Raw genomic sequence first — 20,641 nt, forward strand, 5'->3', positions numbered from 1 at the left:
TCCAGAGCAGGTTTTCATCAAGGATGTCTCTGTACATTGATGCATTCATCTTTCTTCGATCCCGTCTTCCAGTTCCTGCCGCTGAAAAAAATCCCCACAGCATGATGCTGCCACCATCATGCTTAAATATAGGGATAGTATTGGCCAGGTGATGAGCAGTGCTTGTTTTGTCCAGACAGGACGCTTGCCATTCAGGCCAAAAAGTTCAATGTTTGTTTCATCAGACCAGAGAATTTTGTTTCTCATGGTCTGAGAGTCCTACAGGTGCCTTTTGGCAAACTCCAGGAGGGCTGTCATGTGCCTTTTACTGAGGTGTGGCTTCCATCTGGCCACTATACCAATACAGGCCTGTGGAGTGCTGCAGAGATGGTTGTTCTTCTGGAAGGTTCTCCTTTCTCCACAGAGAAATTCTGGAACTCTGCCATTGGGTTCTTGGTCACCTCCCTGACTAAGGCCCTTCATTCACGGATAAAGGCCACATTGCTCATTGGGATCTTCAAAGCTGCAGAATATTTTCTATACCCTTCCCCAGATCCGTGCTTTGATACAATCCTGTCTTGGAGGTCTACCGGCAATTCTTTGGACTTCATAGGTTGGTTTGTGCTCTGTCATGCACTGGTAACTGTGCGACCTTAAATAGACAGGCGCGTGCCTTTCCGAATCATGTCCAATCAACTGAATTTACCACAGGTGGACACCAATCAAGTTGCAGAAATATCTCAAGGGTGAGCTCATTTTTGAGTGTCATGGCAAAGGCTGTGATTTTATTTTTAAAAAATATGCAAAGATTTCAAAACAAACTTATTTCACTTTGTCATTATGGGGTCTCTCTTTCTCCTCTCTCTTTTTTCTACATAATGGGGTATTTTTTGTAGAATTTTGAGTTAAATATTGAATTTAATACATATTGGAATAAGGCTGTAACATAACATGTGGAAAAAGTGAAGCACTGAGTACTTTCCAGATGCACTGTACATACATTGATCCAAGCTAGACCAGGACCTTCCCTTAGAGTAACATATGGGCTGCCATTGCTTGCCTGTTAGTCTGCAAATGCCAGAACAAATATGCAAAACAAGATACATAAATCTAAGTGGTTCTAAAGCCTAAACATTTTTACCTTAATGAATTCCTTGCATTAAGATAGAAAAAGTTTTAGGTAAAAGCCTGTCCAGACGTCTGACTTCCTGATCTCACAGGCTCCTGCACAGGCTTTGCTGAGCCAGTCGAATCCTGTGACGAGGGAGTGGGAGTGGGGCTGGGCAGTTTGCGTCTATGGATATAGACAGCATGGCTCGTGATTAAGCACGCAGGTTTGCCACAATAGGAAGTGGCTTCCTATCGTGGCACACTGAGAAGTGGTGGAGCAGAGTGCGCTGGTGGGGGACCCAAGAACAGAAGGCAAGAATAAACCAGTTTAATTAAAAAAAAGTGTTTTCAATCACATTAAAGGCAACTAGTTGAAATATTCTATTGTAGAATACATAACAAATGATATAAACAGATTGTTAAATTCTTTGAACGTTCCTTAAATACAGTGCTTTTCAAAAGTTCTAGGCAGATGTGAAGAAATGCTGTAAAAGTAAGCATGGTCTCAAAAAGATATATGGAACAACCAAACTCTGCCACTAAAGGTGAGTTGGTGGAAGACCGTTTCATCTCACAGGTCATACACTATGGCAAGACTGAGAACATGAAGACATAAGGTAGTTATACTGCATCAGTAAGGTCTCTCGCAGGCAAAGATTTAAAAGCATACTGGGGTTTCAAGATGTGCTGTTCAAGCTCTTTTGAAGAAGCACAAATAAATGGGCAATGTTGAGGACCATAAACGCAGTAGTCGGCCAAGGAAACTTAATGCAGCAGATAAAAGACACAATGCTTACTTCCCTTCAACATCGGAACATGTCCAGCATTGGCACAGAACTGGCAGAAAACAGTGGGGCCTACGTGCATCCATATACTGTCTGGGGAATTCTGGCCAGAAGTGGTCTTCATTGAAGAATTGCAGCCAAAAAGCCTTACCTCCAATGTGAAAACATGGCTAAGCGACTCAACTATGCAAGAAAACATAGGAACTGGGATGCAGAAAAATGGCAGGAGGGATACTCTGGACTGATGAATCAAATTTTGAAATATGTGGCTGCAGCAGGAGGCAACAGCTGAAGGGCTTAAGATCACTATAATCAGGGTTTGATAGATTTGCTTGGAATCTAGGAGCCAGCTAAAAAAGTTAGGAGCCAGAAAACGCGCCCCGTCCCGACGAGCTCGCGCACAGAAGCGAACACATACGTGAGTAGCGCCCGCATATGTAAACGGTATTCAAACCGCACATGTGAGGTATCGCCGCGATTGTTAGAGCGAGAGCAATAATTCTAGCTCTGGACCTCCTCTAACCCAAAACATGCAACCTGTAGAATTTTTTAAATGTCGCCTATGAAGATTAAGGGTAAAAGTTTGTCGGCATTCCACGAGCGGACACAATTTTGAAGCATGACATGTTGGGTATCAATTTACTCGGCGTAACATTATCTTTCACAATATAAAAAAAAAATTGGGATAACTTTACGGTTGTCTTATTTTTTAATTAAAAAAAGTATTTTTTCCCCAAAAAAGTGCGCTTGTAAGACCGCTGCGCAAATATGGCGTGACAGAAAGTATTGGAACGATCGCTATTTTATTCTCTAGGGTGTTAGAATAAAAAATATATATAATGTTTGGGGTTCCAATTAGAGGGAAGGAGATGGCAGTGAAAAATTACACATTAGAACTGCTGTTTTACTTGTAATGCCAACGGCCACGACCAGATGGCGCCAGGTCACAGAAGGAAGCTTGGGACTTCGCAAGCCGTCGCGATCCTTTGCCAGCCGTCGCGATCACGCGGCGGGGGAGGTGGGGGCGCACAAAGACAGGATCCTGCGCCTCCGTGCGCCCCCACCTCCCCGCCACACGATCGCGGCAGTCCCGCGATGGCCGGCAATTGAGGCCGCAAAGCCGCGGCCTCAATTACCGGCGGGCGCCAGGTCACAATTTCTTGTCGCAATTGCGACCTGGCACCCGGATTTTGTTGAGCCCTGACTATAATAATGAGTGTCTGCAGGCAACAGTGAAGCATGATGGAGGTTCCTTGCAAGCTTTGGGTTGCACTTTTGTAAAAGGAGTTGGTCAGGATCAATTGTGTCCTCAATTCTGAAAATTACAGACTTATTCATCAATGCCATACCACCAGGAAGGCAGGTGATTGGCCCCAAATGTATTCTGCAGCAGGACAATAACCCCAAACATACAGCCAATGTCATTAAGAACCGTCTTTAACCACTTGCTTACTGGGCACATATACCCCCCTCCTGCCCAGGTGAAATTTCAGCTTCCGGCACTGCGTCGGTTTAACTGACAATTGCGCGGTCGTGCGACATGGCTCCCAAACAAAATTGACATCCTTTTTTCCCCACAAGTAGAGCTTTCTTTTGGTGGTATTTGATCACCTCTGCGGTTTTTATTTTCTGCGCTATAAACAAAAAAGTGCGACAATTTTGAAAAAGAATACAATATTTTTTTTTTTTTTTTTTAATACAATATTTTTTACTTGTTGCTATAATAAATAGCCCAATTAAAAAAAATAATTCTGTCTAGGCCGATACGTATTCTTCTACATATTTTTGAAAAAAAATCGCAATAAGCAACTGGTATGCGCAAAAGTTATTGCGCCTACAAAATAGGGGACAGAATTATTTTTTATTATTTTTTATTATTTTTTTTTTTAAAAGTAATGGCGGCGATCTGCGATTTTTATTGGGACTGCGACATTATGGCAGACACATCGGACACTTTTGACACATTTTTGGCACCTTTCACATTTATACTGCGATCAATGCTATAAATATGCACTAATTACTGTATAAATGTGACTGGCATTGAATTGGTTAACACTAGGGGGTGAGGAAGGGGTTAAATGTGTACCCTGAATAGTGTTCTAACTGTGGGGGAAGGGGACTGACTTGGGGAGGTGACCGATCTGTTTCCCTATGTACAAGGGACACAGATCGGTCTCCTCTCTCCCTGACAGGACGCTGTCTCTGTGTGAGCCGGCAATGAGAGATGATCTCATATGTTTAGATTTGAGATCATCTCTCATTGGACGCAAAGATCGCATACCAAACGGCCACTCCGTGATTGGCTGTGTCCAAGGGACACGGCCAGCACAGAATTTCCCCGCTGTGCACTCGGGAGCGTGCACGGGGAACGAGCAAAGGGGCGGACGTCAAATGACGTCCTGCTGGATATTCAGGTCCGAGCTGAAGCCGTCTTTCGGCTATAGCGCGGGCCTCAAGTAGTTAACGTAAAGAGCAACAAGAAGTCCTGGAAGTGATGGTTTGACCCCCACAGAGCCCTGATCTTAACAGAGTCTGTCTGGGATTACATGAAAACGACAGAAGGATTTAGGGCATCCTCAGAAGATTTCTAAGATGTCTGGGACAACCTACCTGCCAAGTTACTTCAAAAACTGTCTTAATTTACCACATTTTTTTCACACCTGCCAAAACTTTTGCACAGTAGTATATGTATATACTATTTATGCAAAAATGTTTCCCTCATGTTTGTTTATATTTTGAGATAGAGAAACGTTTATGATTTTTATAAAAAAAATTCTCTTTTTTGCATTTTTGTTAGGTTTACCAGTTTACTTTACAGTAAGCATGTAAGAAAGAAAAAAAATCGCTTTAGCGTTTTAGATAAACATGCCAATCGGTTTGGCTTGTAAATATTTCAATACATGCGTCTTTTCTACACAGTGGGAGCTTTTACCAGAATCTTCAGATTGTTCAGGTAAGCTTTGAGTCCAGGTTCACACTGATGCAGTGTGGGAAACGCAGAGAATCATGTAGGTTTCCCACACCTCAATTGTACTGTGTTCTGCGATCTGCTGCAGGTGTCAATGAAAAGGCATTGACACCGCAAAAACAGGTTGCAAACACATGGGTATAAACACCTATGCGATCCGATTACAGTGCAACAAAAATAAATAAAAAATAGGATTTTTTGTACTCCCCATAAAATCCCTTTCTCCGTCGTCCATGGAGGGACACAGCCTCCTTAAATCTTGTGGGTTATGTTCTGTCTATTAGGAGAGGACTAGGCAGACATGTTAAAGTTACATGTATTTAACAGAGTTGAACAGCCCCGCCCAGGGGGCGGTCCCTCGGGGGCGGCAGTTCGTCAAAAAGCATTACAAACTTAAAGGATCACTAAAGGAAAAAAATGTTTTTGTTGAAATGACTGTTTACAGGGTATAGAGACATAATAGTTAACTGATTCCTTTTAAAAACGATTAAAAATAGATAAAAATCAATCATATAATGTGCCTCTTAGATGCAAAAACAAAACTGAAAGTAGTTTAGTGTTTGCATGTTATTTTATGCCTCTGTGCTGGACAGTGCCATAGAGAGTCATGGCTAGGAAAATGAAACTAAACTCTCCCATGACTTTTTTCATACGGAGCCAGACAACCAGGAAGTGTCCAGAACAGAGCAGTTTTACAGCAACATCAGAGCAAAAACGAGCAATGAGGACATGAAACCAGGACTGCAGTAAGGTAAAGGAAGCTATTTAGCTAAAAAAAAATTCCTTTAGTGACCCTTTAAAAAGAGGGGTGAGTGCCGTGTCGGTCCATGGACGACAGAGAAAAGGATTTTACGGCGAGTACAAAATAATCCTATTTTCTCTTTTCGTCCATGGACGGACACAGCCTCCTTAAATCTTTACTTGTGGGACGTCCCCAAGCAGTGTCAAAAAAACGATGGGTGGGAACAGCAATCAAAACTAACTTCATCCAAAACGAGCAGAACTACTCAACGGAGGAGGTGCAACCTCAAACAGCCACCTGCAAAACCTTGCGGCCGAAGGAAGCATCCGAAGATACACACTCACATCGACCTTGTAAAATTTGAAAAAAAGTGTACCAAGTCGCCGTCTTACACACCTGTGAGACAGACGCTTGATGTCGGAAAGCCCAGGAGTCACCAATTGCCCTGGTCGAATGCGCCGAGAAATGGTGGCAGACGAGACATCTAGGCCCATCTGCGGACCAGACACCACCACAAACAGTGAGTCTGACCTCCGAAACAGAGCCATATCAAACAGGTACACCGGCAGAGAACGTACCACGTCCAAAGTATGTAACGCAGCCTCTATGGGATGCGACAGCCGAGGACACAAGGATGGAAGTACAATGTCCTCATTTAGGTGAAAAGCTGAAACCACCTTATGGAGGACCAAGAATGGTGACTTGCAAGACAAGGCCGCCAACTCAGAAACTCGTCTGACAGATGTAATGGCCACTAGAAAAGCCACCTTCTGAGATAGTGTCAAGAGAGGAATTTCTCTGATGTTATCTAAAGGGAGGTTCCTGAAGAGGTGAGAGCACCAGATTCAAATCCCATGGAGGAAGCAGTGGTCTAATTGGGGGAAATCACATGTCGAACCCCCTGTACAAACGTACCCACCAGTGAATGGGTCACCAAGGGTCATTGAAAGAAAACAGCCAAGGCTGAAATCTGTCCCTTAATGGTGCATAAGGCAAGTTTCTGATACACTCCACACTGTAAAAACAGCAGGACCCTGGAAACCGAATATGCCTGTGGACGCCACTCTATCTCTTCGCATAGAGATGTAGGCCCTCCAAGTGTGATGGTAGATCTTCCAGGAAGACGATTTTCGTGCCCTCCGCATGGTTGAAATGACCGAATCCGACCTCGGTCCCTTAGTACCTGGCTTTCAATAGCTATGCCGTTAAAGCCAGCGACTGTAAAGCAGGATGAAGTATGGGACCTTGAGACAGAAGGTCCTCCCGCATTGGCAGACGCCAGGTGCATCCGCCACTAGCTGCACGAGGTCGGCATACCAGGGACGCCGGGGCCAATCCGGGGTGATTAGAATCACCGAGATCCCCTCGGCCTCCACTCTACGGAGCAGAGGATCAAGCAACTTCAGTGGGGAAAAGCATAAATTAGTCAATACTGACCCCACAGGGCCACCAACGCATCTGACGTGTCTGCCCAGGGATCTCTGGAACTGGCCACGAACCTCGACACCTTGCGATTGAGTCGAGAAGCCAGTAGATCCACGTCCGGCGTGCCCCACCTCCGGCAAAGGACTTGGAACACATCCGGATGGAACGACCATTCCCCCTGGTCCAGCGTCTGGCGATTCAGATAGTCCGCCTGCCAGTTTTCTACGCCCGGAATGTAAACGGCTGATAGAGCTGGCACGCTCCTTTCCGCCCACCTCAGGATGTGAGCGACCTCCGACGCAGCAGCCAAGCTCAGTGTCCCTCCCTGATGATTGACGCAAGACACCGCCATGGTGTTGTCCGATTGGATCCCATATTGGACGTCCTTGTAGTCTCTGCGACCACGAGGAGAGACACAGCCTGATCGCTCGAAGCTCTAGTACATTGATCGGCAGGCTGGATTCGTCCGGAGTCCAGCGACCCTGGACTCCCCATACCCCCCCCCCCAACCTGTGAGGCTGGCATGCGTTGTGATCATCGTCCACTGGAAAGGAAGAAACGACTTCCCGGACTGAAGAGCCGGGGATCTCAGCCACCAACTCAGAGAATCCCTGACCAGGTGAATTACCTGAACCCGACGATCCAGAGACAATGGAGATCTGTTCCATTCGGACAGGATCTCCTTCTGCAAGGCTCAAGTGTGGAATTGGGTATAAGGTACTGCCTCGAAGGAGGCTACCATGAGGCCCAGGACTCTCATGCAAAAATGGAGAGACGACCATTTGCGGGACTTTAACAACTTCACCGCGGTCTGGAGTGTCTGCAACTTTTCCAAGGAAAGGAAGACTCTCACCTCCGAGGAGTCTAGAATCAAACCTAGGTACTCCAGATGCGGAGTTGGTATCAACACCAACTTCTGAACGATCAACACCCAACCAAATTTCCGGAGGGTCCGACTGACTAAAGACACGTCCTCCTCTAATTCTGAGCCAGATGCAGCTCTCAGAAGAAGATCGTCCAAGTAGCCCACGATAGCGATTCCTAGCTGTCTCAGCAAAGCCAGAATCGGGGCGAGCACCTTGGTGAAGACTCTTGGTGCCGACGCTAGGCCAAAGGGAAGAGCCACAAATTGATAGTGGTCTATGCCGATCGCAAAGCGCAGAAATCTCTGGTGCCTGGCGCCATTGAGGGCCTTAAGGACCTAGATTGGACGGACTCCGTCCTTCTTTGGGACTACAAAACAGATTCGAATAGGATCCCTGAAACCTTTCCTCCAGTTGTATAGGTAAAATTACCCCGCACCTGAGCAAGTCTTGTACAGCTCCCATTAAGGCAGACTGACAAGCCGGAAGGAGAGGAAGATTTAAGGGAAAGAATCTGTTTGGAGGACAAGAAAGAAACTCGATCTTGTACCCCAAAGTGACCACCTCGCAGACCCACTGGTCAGAGCAGGGAGGTCCACCGAGCTGCAAACCCTCGAAGCCACCCCCCCACCCTTGAGTCGGGCAGGGGCAAAACTTCATGCAGTAGCCGGCTTGCTAGCCGGCTTGTTTGGCTTGCGCAGCCCAGGGACGCTTCTGTCCCCCAGCTGGACCTTTGTCAGTCTGGGAGGATCTGCCGGCTGACCCTGACTGACGAAAATACCGCTTCTGCGCGGAATAGGAGGGGCCTGGCTTATGGCGCGGCTCCCTCCCCTTAGTGGACTGAGGGAGAAGAGTGCTCTTACCCCCCGTGACATCCTTAATAATGTCATCCAGCGAGGTACCAAAAAGCCTCCCACCCTTGAAAGGCAAATCTGCCAGCGTTTTCTTGGAAGCTGACCAGCATTTCAGCTTCATCAGGCGGCGCAAAACTACCGCAGATACAGAGGCTCTAAAGATCAAGGGGGCCGCATCACAGACATACACAAGGCCCTGTATCAACTGGTCGGCCAGCTTTACAAACTCTGGGGGAAGCTAATGCTCCTTCACTGTCTGGCGCAAAATCTTTGCACATTCAGTAAGTGTCTGAAACACCAAAGTTGCAGCCAAGATAGGCCGCAACGCTGACCCCAGCATGGTGAACGGCTCACCGCTTTGGCCCTCCTATCAGTAGGGTCTTTAAAAGCAGGGGTCCCCTCTACCGAGAGAGTTGCTACTTTTAGTCGAGAGACCGGGGGGGTCAACGACCGAAGGAGAGGTCCATTTTTTCAAAAGGATAACGGACTGCCATGCGAGGGACCACAAAGGACTTCTGCGGCCGTTCCCATTCCTTATCTATGAACTTATCAATGAAAGATACATAGGAAAAAACTTTAACGGAGCAGTTCGATTTGTGTGACTCAAAAGACAGACCCCTCCGTGGAAGTCTCAGCTGTATCCTCCAGCTTGAGAGAGTCCCTCACAGCACCGATAAGTGCACTTACAAGTGCCCTGTCTTGCGCTGACCCAAACAAAGGATCTTCCTCACCAGGGAGGTCCTGGTCCGCATCCTCTGACACTCCAGAACCGGGGTCCTGTGCAGCAGCCAGGCCTGAATCTGAGTCAGAGCATTCCCCTATAGATGGCGGAGGGAGGGGGCGCTTTTGACCCCCCTTTCGCATGCCGCATCCACCCTGGCAACAAAGGACTCCAGGACTGCCGACAAAGTCTCCATGGGGACCGCAAGTGCAGGGGCACCAGTTGTTGCCTCTGGAGTGTTTGGGGAAGAAAGGCCAGTTACTGACTCCATAATGCCAGCGACCCGGAAAACGCATGTTCAATATAATGTGTTTTTAAACAACTTTTCTGTGTTTTGTACTGTATCAATTTCCTATGATATTTTTAATAAAATATTAAAAACTATTTGTTACAATTGTCTATATTTAGCACCGTTGTCCATATTTTTCGCTTAATACTTTTCAGGATGAGGTGCGCGCTATATGTAATTTGATTTAGGCTAACTAGATCCTGTCCATCTCTTTCAATATCTGTTAAAGTTACATGTATTTAAATATCTAACATGTCTGCCTAATCCCCTCCAAATAGACGGAACATAACCCACAAGTCAAGATTTAAGGAGGCCGTGTCCGTCCATGGACGAAAAGAGAAAAGGTGCCTGCAACTTTCTGATGCAGAGCAATTTGAGCCATCAAAAATGAATGGATTCAAATTGCACCGCACAGAAACACTTGTGATTTGCTCAGGAATGTGGTTCACAGTATGAACCTAGGCTAAAAATTTAAGAAAGAAGCTGCTTGGTTACCATCATAAACGACATAGAATTTGAAATTAAATATGTAAACAAGGAGAGCCATATTTTTTTAATTACATATAGTCACAAGCATTTAGTTTTTTCCTTGCTGAAAAGGTTATTAGCACAAGAGGTAAATAACGCAGCCAACACAGGTAAACTACAAAATATTAAATTGTTGTTTGATATTTAGATGAGATGTGCTTTAAAGCTCCTTCACAAAATACAAGAGACTCTGGAGGCTCATTAATAAGGGGGAGCAAATATCACTATTCAATTTCAGTTACTCCACTGCTGCGTGATCATTAAAATAAAATAAAATAAAATAAAATAAGAGAGAATAATTTTGAATAAGGATCTGAACTTTCAGCACCAGCAAGAATGAACAGCTGTCTAGATTTTTCTTTCCTAGACCAGAAAACAAACAATAAAAGTACTGTATATAGCTGGCCTTGTTACTTAAAAGCGGGATTCCACCCACAAATGTATTTATTTTTAAAGTCAGCAGCTACTAACAGTGTCCTACTCGAACACGCTGATGGGGGCCCCCCCTATGCCGATCTCTCGATTGGTGCAGGTCCCGCGCCGCCATTCACACTAAGGTAGACAGGCAGTAAAGCCTTACGGCTTCACCGTCGGTTTCCTACTGCGCATGTGCTAGTCTCGCGCAGACTTGTGAATGGGCGGCTGCTCTCTGGGATTACACACAGTTCCCAGAAAGCAGCGCTCCCCATTCATTAGAAGGGGATGCAGAAGAAGACAAACCGCAGTTATGGAAGAGGCAGATTACGGACTTCCGCATAGCAACAGGTATTTCGGGTGAGTAGTATAAAACGTTTTTCTATTTATTTTTTTTAGGATTTTTTGTGAACATTTTTTTTTCTGGGTGGAACTCCACTTTAAACTAATTAAAAACATAAAACTATAATTTAAAAAAGATACACTTACTTGTATGGTACCTTTTGGCATTCGACTCAGTTCATTTATTAGGTCCTTAAGTCTTTCTTCACTACGTCCACATAAAACAAGCTGAGCACCAGCCTTGTAAAATACTTTCGCACATTCTGGATGGAACAGAAGCTATGAGAATTGTCACAAAGTACACGGCAACACATTTTATTGTAAATGTTTATATCATATGGAAGACCCAATAAAAAAGAAAAAAAAATATGGGCAAGATGAAGTATACTTTAAGCCAAAACGTTTCCTCCTCAACCTCTATTTTGGATAGAACAGGAACAGCTAAACTCCCCTGTTTTTTTTCCACCTGTGTACCAGTGTTAATTTTGGCAGCAAATTTTGATTTAGTCTTGGGACTAAAATGGTGTTTTAGTTCCATTTTTGTCTTCTGCAATTGTTTTAGTCGTATTTAGTCAACTAAATCTCCAGTAGATTTTAGTAGACTAAATACCATTTCCTTTTGGACCATGTGACCAGAAAATTTGCTTAAAGTGTAAGTAAACCATCCCATCATTTTCAGCCAGGGAAGCTGCCATCTTTGCCTATGTTTATTCTACAACTGCCATGATGCTGCACATGTGATCAGTTAAGACACCAGCCATTGGATGGTTTGACAGTTTGGTTGAGAGTACAACCAATTGGAATGTTAAATTTTTGGAAATTAAACTGTTTTATGGATGGGTTTACTTCCGCTTTAATTGTTTGATCAATTGAATTCAATTGATCACCTGAAATCTCAACACATTCTGTGAACACAAACCAGTCTTAAACAGCAAATGTGATTATATAATGTGGCATAATCGATTCTATGTGTGAAAATATATGTGAAATATATAATAAGACTAAATGAATAAATCTAAATCGTGAAAAGGAAAGTATAATGTGATATAAATATGTGTATGTATACACACACACACACACACACACACAAGCCTCTATGTACCCATTTAAAAGTGAATGTGTATATATTTAAATAGTGAGTATGTAGAAAGGTTAAATAACATGGAAATAAATGGATAAGTAAAAAAAGTAAATATGTGTGACCGTGTCCATTTATCACAAACAAATGAGTGAATTTTATTTATTCCTAACTCATCCAATTATATATATTTAGCTGGGTGGTGAGCACATGGAAGGGTGGGATCCATATGGGCGTGTATGGACAACTGCATAATATTAACACCTTATAGATATTGGAGTAACTAGTGAGCGTTAACATGCAACACATCTCATGGGTGTATACCTACAGATGGATTACATTTTAAATTATATTATGCCATCTGTATGGGTATAAGGTGTGTACCCACAGATGGATTGAGTTAAACTTTAAATCATTGTGTTATGCCGTCTATATGGGGACCCCGCTCCCTACATGTGTGTGAATACTAGGATTGTCCCGATACTAGTATCGGTATCGATACCAAGCATTTGCCCGAGTACTTGTACTCGGGCAAATGCTCCCGATGCTTCACCCAATACTTGTACTGTCGGCGGTGATCTCCCCTACTGCGTGGGGAAGTTACAAGCACCAATCACCGCTGTATAGATTTAAAAGTAACTTTTCCGCTTCTCTCTTCACCCCCGTGTCCCCCCGTGTGTTTCTCTCTCCCTTCGTGTGTTTCTCTCTCCCTCCGTGTATCCCGCCGTGCATCTCTCCCCTTCCGTGCTCCTCCTCCACCCCCTGGAAATGTCAGGATGGAGAGCGGGGTAGGAGACGGTAAATCCGGCTCCTTACTGCTCCGAATGGACAGAGTCAGTGATCACTGACTCTGTCTATTCACATAACTGAAACATCGTAAACTGTGATTACAATGTTTCAGTTTATGAATGAAGAGAAGATGCCGTCTTCTCTACATTCATTTTCAGCGCAGCTGATGCTGCTGAGAAAGGGACTGGGGAACATGTGTCCTTAGTCCCTTTCCCTGTCTCAAAGGGGAGATGTCAGAGGTCTGTTAAGACCCCTGATATCTCACCAAAGCCCCCCAACAGGGCTGAAAATAAAAAATAAAATAAAGAATAAAAAAATAAAATAAAAAACACACTGACACTGTCCACACCCCCCCCCCCCCCTTAAAAAAAGAAAGCATTATAATTTTTTTTTTTTTAAAAAAATAGAAATAAAAAACAATTTGTTAAAGATAAAAAAAAATACTGGACACATGTGCCGCTGTCACATGAGATTAAAATATCGGTATTGGCGAGTACTTGGAAAAAAAAGTATCGGTACTTGTACTCGGTACTTAAAAAAGTGGTATCGGGACAACCCTAGTGAATACGATGTGTTAATAATAATAATAATAATAATGGTGTAGGGCCCAGTGGTATGAGTGTACGGAACCAGAGATAGGAAATTATGGAATTCGCAACTATGTCAGTTAATTAATGCGCTGCTGGACATAATTCAGCCATGTATATGTCGGTGTATGGAGATATGTATGTGAACGCATTTTCATTAGTGGTAGAAATGTGAACATGCTGTTCTATGTATACAGGGGCATGTGTCCCTAATATAAACACATACATATAGCTATAGTCGTGTGTTATTGAAACCACACGGCTAGATGGTAAACCTACCCACTCACATAACACAGCTGTGTATGTATGGTAATTGCACAGATTATATATATATATATATATATATATATATATATATATATATATATATATATATATATATATATATATATATCATAAACTTAATGTAAAACAGACCTACAGTTCTACAGACCAGTTAAATCATAGCTGAAGTAAAGATTTGTATATGGTAAACATATAAATCTCTATTTTGATTTCTAAAACTAATTTAAGTCGTCTAAGATCTAATAGGTGTAATTAAATTGTAATGCATTCATTAACATTTCTCTACAATTTCCCAACTCATTATATACTTCTGGAGTGAAAAATCGAATATGTTATTATTTATGGTATTGAGGTATGAACATGCACTATAGACCAGTGTTTAGTTTCAGTCTTATGACTAAAATGTCATTTTAGTTTTAGTCGTATTTTAGTCGACTAAAATAGTATTAATTTAGTCAACTAAATGTTTTTGTCAACAAAATGAACACTCCTGTGCACCATTAGGAAGATAAAGCAGAAAGGTGGAGGAAAACTGATGAACCAAAGACCCATTAAAAGATTATTCCTATTCATTCATGATCTGGCAATAACTCAAAAAAATGTTGGATTATCTCTGACTTTCAGCCCTGGTGACAGTGGTCGCCAGGGCAAATCAAGGTTCTGAATTTAGATAAAAAAAAATAAAAAAATTTGAGTCTAGATACACTTTGAATAAAACATCTCTTTATGGTCTATACAACATTTAAGAGGTTACAAATATCTATGCACACATCTATTCCTTTGGAGACGGTCATAGAAACATTCTGCTAGTAAAAAATAAAAACTTTAGAAAAAATGTGCAAATACAATGCTATCAAGTTCTTGTAGTTATCTTCGCTCTCAAATGAGGTACGTATACTGCTCAGGTGAGTCACTTAGGTACAGTCCCATGTGGCTGCCCGCTCCGGCTAGTCACTGCATATACCAAGAGAAAAGAGTAAATGGCCGCACACCAACATAGAGCTGATGCAAAACGGTTACTTCAACCACTTCAGCCTGGGGGAATTTGGCTGCCCAATGATCGGGCCATTTTTTGCGATTCGGCACAGCATCATTCTAACTGACTATTGCATGGTCATGCGACGTTGCACACAAAAAAAAAAATTTTACGTTCTTTTTCCCACAAACAGAGCTTTCTTTTGGTGGTATTTGATCACCTCTGCAGGTTTTATTTTTTGCGCTATAAACCAAAAAAAAAAAAAAAATAGCAACAATTTTGGAAAAAAAAAAGCAATATTTTTTACTTTTTGCTATAATAAATATCCCCAAAAATATGTATAAAAAAATGAATTCCTTTCTCATTTTAGGTTGATATGTATTCTTCTACTCTATTTTTGGTAAAAAATAAATAAGCGTATATTGATTTGGTTTGCGCAAAAGTTATAGCATCTACAGAATAGGGGGATAGTTTGTGCCATTTTTATTAAGATTTTTTTTTTTTTACTAGCAACGGTGGCGATCTGCGATTTTTATCGTGACTGCAACATTATGGCAGACACATTTGACGCTATTTTGGGACCATTGTCATTTATACAGCGATCACTGCTATAAAAATGCACCGATTACTGTGTAAATGACACTGCCAGGGAAGGGGTTAACCACTAGGGGCGAGGAAGGGGTTAAGTGTGTCCTAGGGAGTCATTCTAACTGTGGCGGGGCTGGGCTACCAGTGACAGGAAACTGATCACTGCTCCTGATCACAGGGAGCAGTAGATCAGTGTACTGTCACTAGACAGGACAGGGAAATGCCTTGTTTACACAGGCACCCCCCTGTTCTGCAGCTCCGTGACATGATCCCAGGACACCAGCTGACAGAGTCTGTGGGTCCCGCAGGCACAAAGCTCAGGGATTTTCAAAGCAACGTACAGGTACGTTGCTTTCCCCACAGGAGCCATTCTGCCGATGTATAAGTGCATGAAGCGGTCGGCAAGTGGTTAATATCTTCACAGCCAGTACAGAACAAGCTGTTGATGTGTTTCACACTCAAATTAAGTGCCTCTTCATAACAGAGTATCAGGAGCATAGCCATTTAAATATATAACCAAGTGGCTGCACACCTGTGTCGATTTAAGTTCTTAAACCCCTCCTGCTTACCTTCTTGGTACAATCATTTAAAATCATGAATTAGTAGACAGACATACCAAAAGAAAACCGATTATACAAAAAAATAAAAATAATGAGGTGAATAAAAAAAGGAAGATAAATATATAAAAACAATCATGAACCAACATTAGCAAAATCAAATACAAATATAGTCAGAATAAGACAATAAAAACACTACTACACACTAGTGCAGTAGTCCCATCTATGGGTCCAATCCGACTGCTGAGGGTGAGTAATACCACCCAATAGGCTTTTTTTTTAAATTATTATTATTAAAAATCAGCAATACAAATAGTGTATTTGTCTTTAAATGTTTCTAGCCCACTGTTGAGCAATGTATATCCTCCATTTATCCATCTATTTAAATTGCAGATTTTTTACTCAAAAAAATAAATAAAAAGCTTATTGGGTGGTATTATTCGTGTGTGTGATAGTCTTTTTATTCTCATCTTTATTTTTTGTGGTCTCTTTTCTTTTACATTAAAAGTATTTTTTCCTTTTATATTACAATTTTCTTTTGGTATGTCAGCTTACCAATTAATGATGTTAAAAGGATTGTGTCAAGATGGTCGGCAGGAGGGGCTAAAAGCATAAATCGACCCAGGTGTGTAGAGATTTGGTTATATATTTAAATAGCTGTGCTCCTGTTACTCTCTCCGTTATGAAAAAGCATGTGATTTGAATGTGAAACGTGTCAACAACTTGTCCTATACTGCTCTCGACTGTGAAGATAATAAAGTATCCGTTTTGCATCAGCTCTGTGGTGGTGTGCAGCCATTAAGGCCCCTTACACACTACCGCAACTTCAAAGTCACGTGATTTTGACGCAATTTCAGGGAATGCCTGTGTAACTCACATCAAAGTGGGACCAAAGTAGTGTAGGGACTACTTTGAAGTTGGAACAAATTAAAGTTGTACTACTATGAATGGTTGTCATTGGAGATCATGGGGAACGACTTGTCATGCATTTTTGCAGTCCCAAGTCGCAGGACAAGTTATACAAGTGTGAAAGGGGCTTTACTAGTTTTCTCAGTTGTTTTCTCTCTTCTTGGGCTTGTGTAAATAGGAACATGCAGCATGCTTTCAGGTGCATTCTGCTTGAATTTAAAGAATCATCATTAGAAATCATTTTTAATCCCCAGGGGGCCCAGAACAAGCTATAAAAATCTCTGTTCACATGTTTACCTTTGCCCAGGCCAGAGGTGGCACCTGTGATAACGACCACGGCATCTTGGACATAAGCACTGCTACGTAACTTCTGTAAGACTTTGAACAGACTATAGATTCCAATACTGCCAATAAGGAAAGGAATGATCACCCATGATGTCAAGTCCATCAGCCTGAACTTAGAGCGAGAAAGGCCCTTTCTGTTAAAAAATAAATAAAAAACACGTTAGGTTAAAAATACCACGATTCTTCGACAATAATAATTGCTAAATAATACAATTTGAGGGAAAACACGTGTACAAAAAAGGACACTTTTATAAAAGCATATAAATATATAATTATTATAATTTTTTTATATACTGTACTTCAAGTTGTATGGATGCCATAACTGCAGATAATATAAGGCATTACAATTACATTTAAAGTAAAAGTTTACCAGTATTGTGCATTATATTTAACCACTTCAGCCCCGGAATGATTTTTCCCCTTCCTGACCAGGCCATTTTTTGCGATACGGCACTGCATCGCTTTAACTGACAATTGCACGGTTGTGCTAAATGGTTTTACCAAACAAAATTTATTTCCTTTTTTTCCCCACAAATAGAGCTTTCTTTTGGTGGCATTTGTTTTTAGTTTTTGCACTATAAACAAAAAAAAGATTGACAATATTGAAAAAAATAAAACTATACATTTTGTATAGTATACCATCTTGCCAGCTTGGGACTCGCGGTGGTGAGATCCCCCATCCGGGGCTCCGGAACACGGACAGGCCTGCCATCCCATCACCGCCTCCCCTCCTGCCAATGATAGCACAGCCGCTGGGTTGACACTACCTGCTGGAGCTGGCCGCGGCCTGCTGACGGCCCTCATTTTCCCGGGCCCCATCAAGCTGAACTGCTTGGGCTTCCACACATCCCAGGCCTGGGTGCACAGTTCCCATATCTCTGCCCTCCTGTCCATTTTCCTGCCGGGTGAGGGAGGACTGCTGAGCCACACCTGACTACCTGCTCCGACAGAGGTAACCTGGTCGCAACCGAATCAGGTTATCGCCTGCCCCCTTGCAACCGATACCCTGTGCACGGGCTCTGTGGATCCCCCCCCCCCCCGTGTCTTCCCCAGCGCAGATGCCCTAAAAAAAAAAAAAAAAAAAAAAGGACGCATCCTAAGTCGGCTAGGACCACTCCGCAGCAGAAACCGCTGACCTCCCCCTCGCTGCGACCGTTTTGGTCGGGAGGCTACAGGCCGAATTGGAGATGGAGCCCGGGGACGCTCCAGTGGTGATGACATCAGCTCCCTTACTGCAAAATGTTACCACCATGATCCTTGCAGCAATTGAACAGAGCAGAATCTCACTACTGATGCGCATAGATCACCTTGCTGAAGAATGCAACCTGATAAGGAACGACTTAGACAAAATCAGGGGGAGGATGACCGAGTCTGAATCGAGACTCTCGGCTACTGAGGATCTCACCACTACCCAAGTCACCTCCATTGCCGAATTACATCGCACAGTGCAGGCCCTCGTTGCGAAATCTGACGATACCGAAAACAGACTCAGACAATATTAGAGTCCTTGGCCTACCTGAGGGGGAACACCCAGCGGAATTTGCGGAGGAGTTCTTTAAAGGACCTGCTGGGTCTTACATCTGTCACTCCTACATACAGTATGTGGTTAAAAGAGCCCATCGGGTGCCCACGGCCGAGCCATCCCAGGGAACCTCCCCAGAAAAGTGTCCAAAAAAGTGATGATCCTCCACCAAATCAATAGAAATGGCTCCTTACCAGCTTACCAGGATCCCACATGACAGGGGATCATTAAAGCATGTAGTCAAGGTTCTCACTTCAGCCACGCAGCTCAGACAAAATCAGCCTTACAGCTATGAATATCAGCCAATATTAGTTGTGGATCACCAGCGTGTATGCCTGACATGCAAGAGACAACAATGGCTCCACATAGCGCGTTAAACGTATACAAAGTTTATTAAAAGAATAAATGTTACACTTAGGCGGCAAAACATTAGGGGCGACTCCGCAAGGCGTCCTGAAGACGCATGCTCAGACTGAATTAGGAGACGGGAGCGCTCGTTCTGGTAAAACTAGCGTTCGTAATAGTGATGGCACATTCTGCAAATTATTGCATCGTTTAACTACTTAACCCCCGAACCATATTGCTGGTCAAAGACCAGGCCACTTTTTGCGATTCGGCACTGCGCCGCTTTAACTGACAATTGCGCGGTCGTGCGACGTGGCTCCTAAACAAAATTGGCGTTCCCACAAATAGAGCTTTCTTTTGGTGGTATTTGATCACCTCTGCGGTTTTTAGTTTTTGCGCTATAAACAAAAATAGAGCGACAATTTTGAAAAAAATGAATATTTTTTTACTTTTTGCTATAATAAATATCCCCCAAAAATATATAAAAAAAATATTTTTTTCCTCAGTTTAGGCCAATACGTATTCGTCTACATATTTATCGTAAAAAAAAAAAAAAAAAAAAAAAATCGCAATAAGCGTTTATTGATTGGTTTGCGCAAAAGTTATAGCGTTTGCAAAATAGGGGATAGTTTTATGGCATTCTTCTTAATATTTTTAATGGCGGCGATCAGCAATTTTTATCGATACTGCGACATTATGGCGGACACTTTTGACACATTTTTGGGACCATTGCGATCAGTGCTATAAAAATGCATTGATTACTATAAAAATGCCACTGGCAGTGAAGGGGTTAACACTTGGGGGCGAGGAAGGGGTTAATCATGTTCCCTGGGTGTGTTCTAACTAAAGGGGGAGGGGGGTGGACTGACATGGGGAAATGACAAATCGTTGTTCATACATTGTATGAACAGACGATAGGTCATTTCCCCCCTGTTTACACACACAGCTCCCGGTTCTCGCTCTGTAACGAGCGATCGCGACTGCCGGGCACGCTCGTTGGCGTCAGGAGCGAGCGGGGGCGCGCGCGCCCCTATTGGTTGCTCGGCGAGATGACGTATAGCTACGTGATCTCGCCCAGCAGAGCCGACCTGCCGCCATATAACTGCAGCAGCTGGTCGGCAAGCAGTTAATGCAGCGCAATGTTTTCTTCTTTCTAAGGCCCCTTTCACATTGGAGCGGGAGCCGCGGTGGCGGTATAGCGCCGCTAAAAATAGCGGTGCTATACCGCCGGGATTGCCGCGGGAATCGGCCGCTAGCGGTGCGGTATTAACCCCCGCTAGCGGCGATAAAGGGTTAATACCGCCCTACTGCAGAGGCGCATTGCGGGCGGTATTGCCGCGGTTTCCCATTGTTTTAAATGGGAAGGAGCGGTATACATGCCGCTCCTCTCACCACTCCAAAGATTCTGCTGACAGGAGATTTTTTTTCACTCCCGCCAGCGTATCGCCCTCGGGCTTTCACATTGAGTAGGCAGTGAAGGAGTTTTTCAGGCGGTATAGCAGCGCTATATTTAGCGCTGTACCGCCTGAAAAACTCCTCAGTGTGAAAGGGGTCTAATGCTAGAATAAAGAAGTTGTTTTGCTGATGATACTTATACAGAGTTCTGACAAACTGATTTCTTTAATATTTGCTTGCGATCT

General features: G+C 43.2%; 1 protein-coding gene across 4 annotated transcripts in view; it reads right to left on the reverse strand.

Annotated features, from left to right (window-relative positions):
- Positions 1 to 20,641, reverse strand: part of DHRS7B (dehydrogenase/reductase 7B) — a 100,153-nt gene that overhangs the window by 60,097 nt on the left and 19,415 nt on the right. For 3 of the 4 annotated variants that reach the window (XM_040357047.1, XM_040357045.1, XM_040357046.1), the window contains exons 2-3: positions 17,087 to 17,268; positions 11,168 to 11,283 (exon numbers count right to left, since the gene is read on the reverse strand). In XM_040357047.1, coding sequence (XP_040212981.1) covers positions 11,168 to 11,283; positions 17,087 to 17,268 — 298 coding nt within the window. Of the gene's footprint in view, positions 1 to 11,167; positions 11,300 to 17,086; positions 17,269 to 20,641 lie in introns of those variants that run through there. The other variant, XM_040357048.1, reaches the window with a different exon arrangement.

Source organism: Rana temporaria, chromosome 6 (genome assembly GCF_905171775.1).
Source record: "Rana temporaria chromosome 6, aRanTem1.1, whole genome shotgun sequence".
Taxonomy (NCBI): Eukaryota; Metazoa; Chordata; class Amphibia; order Anura; family Ranidae; genus Rana; species Rana temporaria.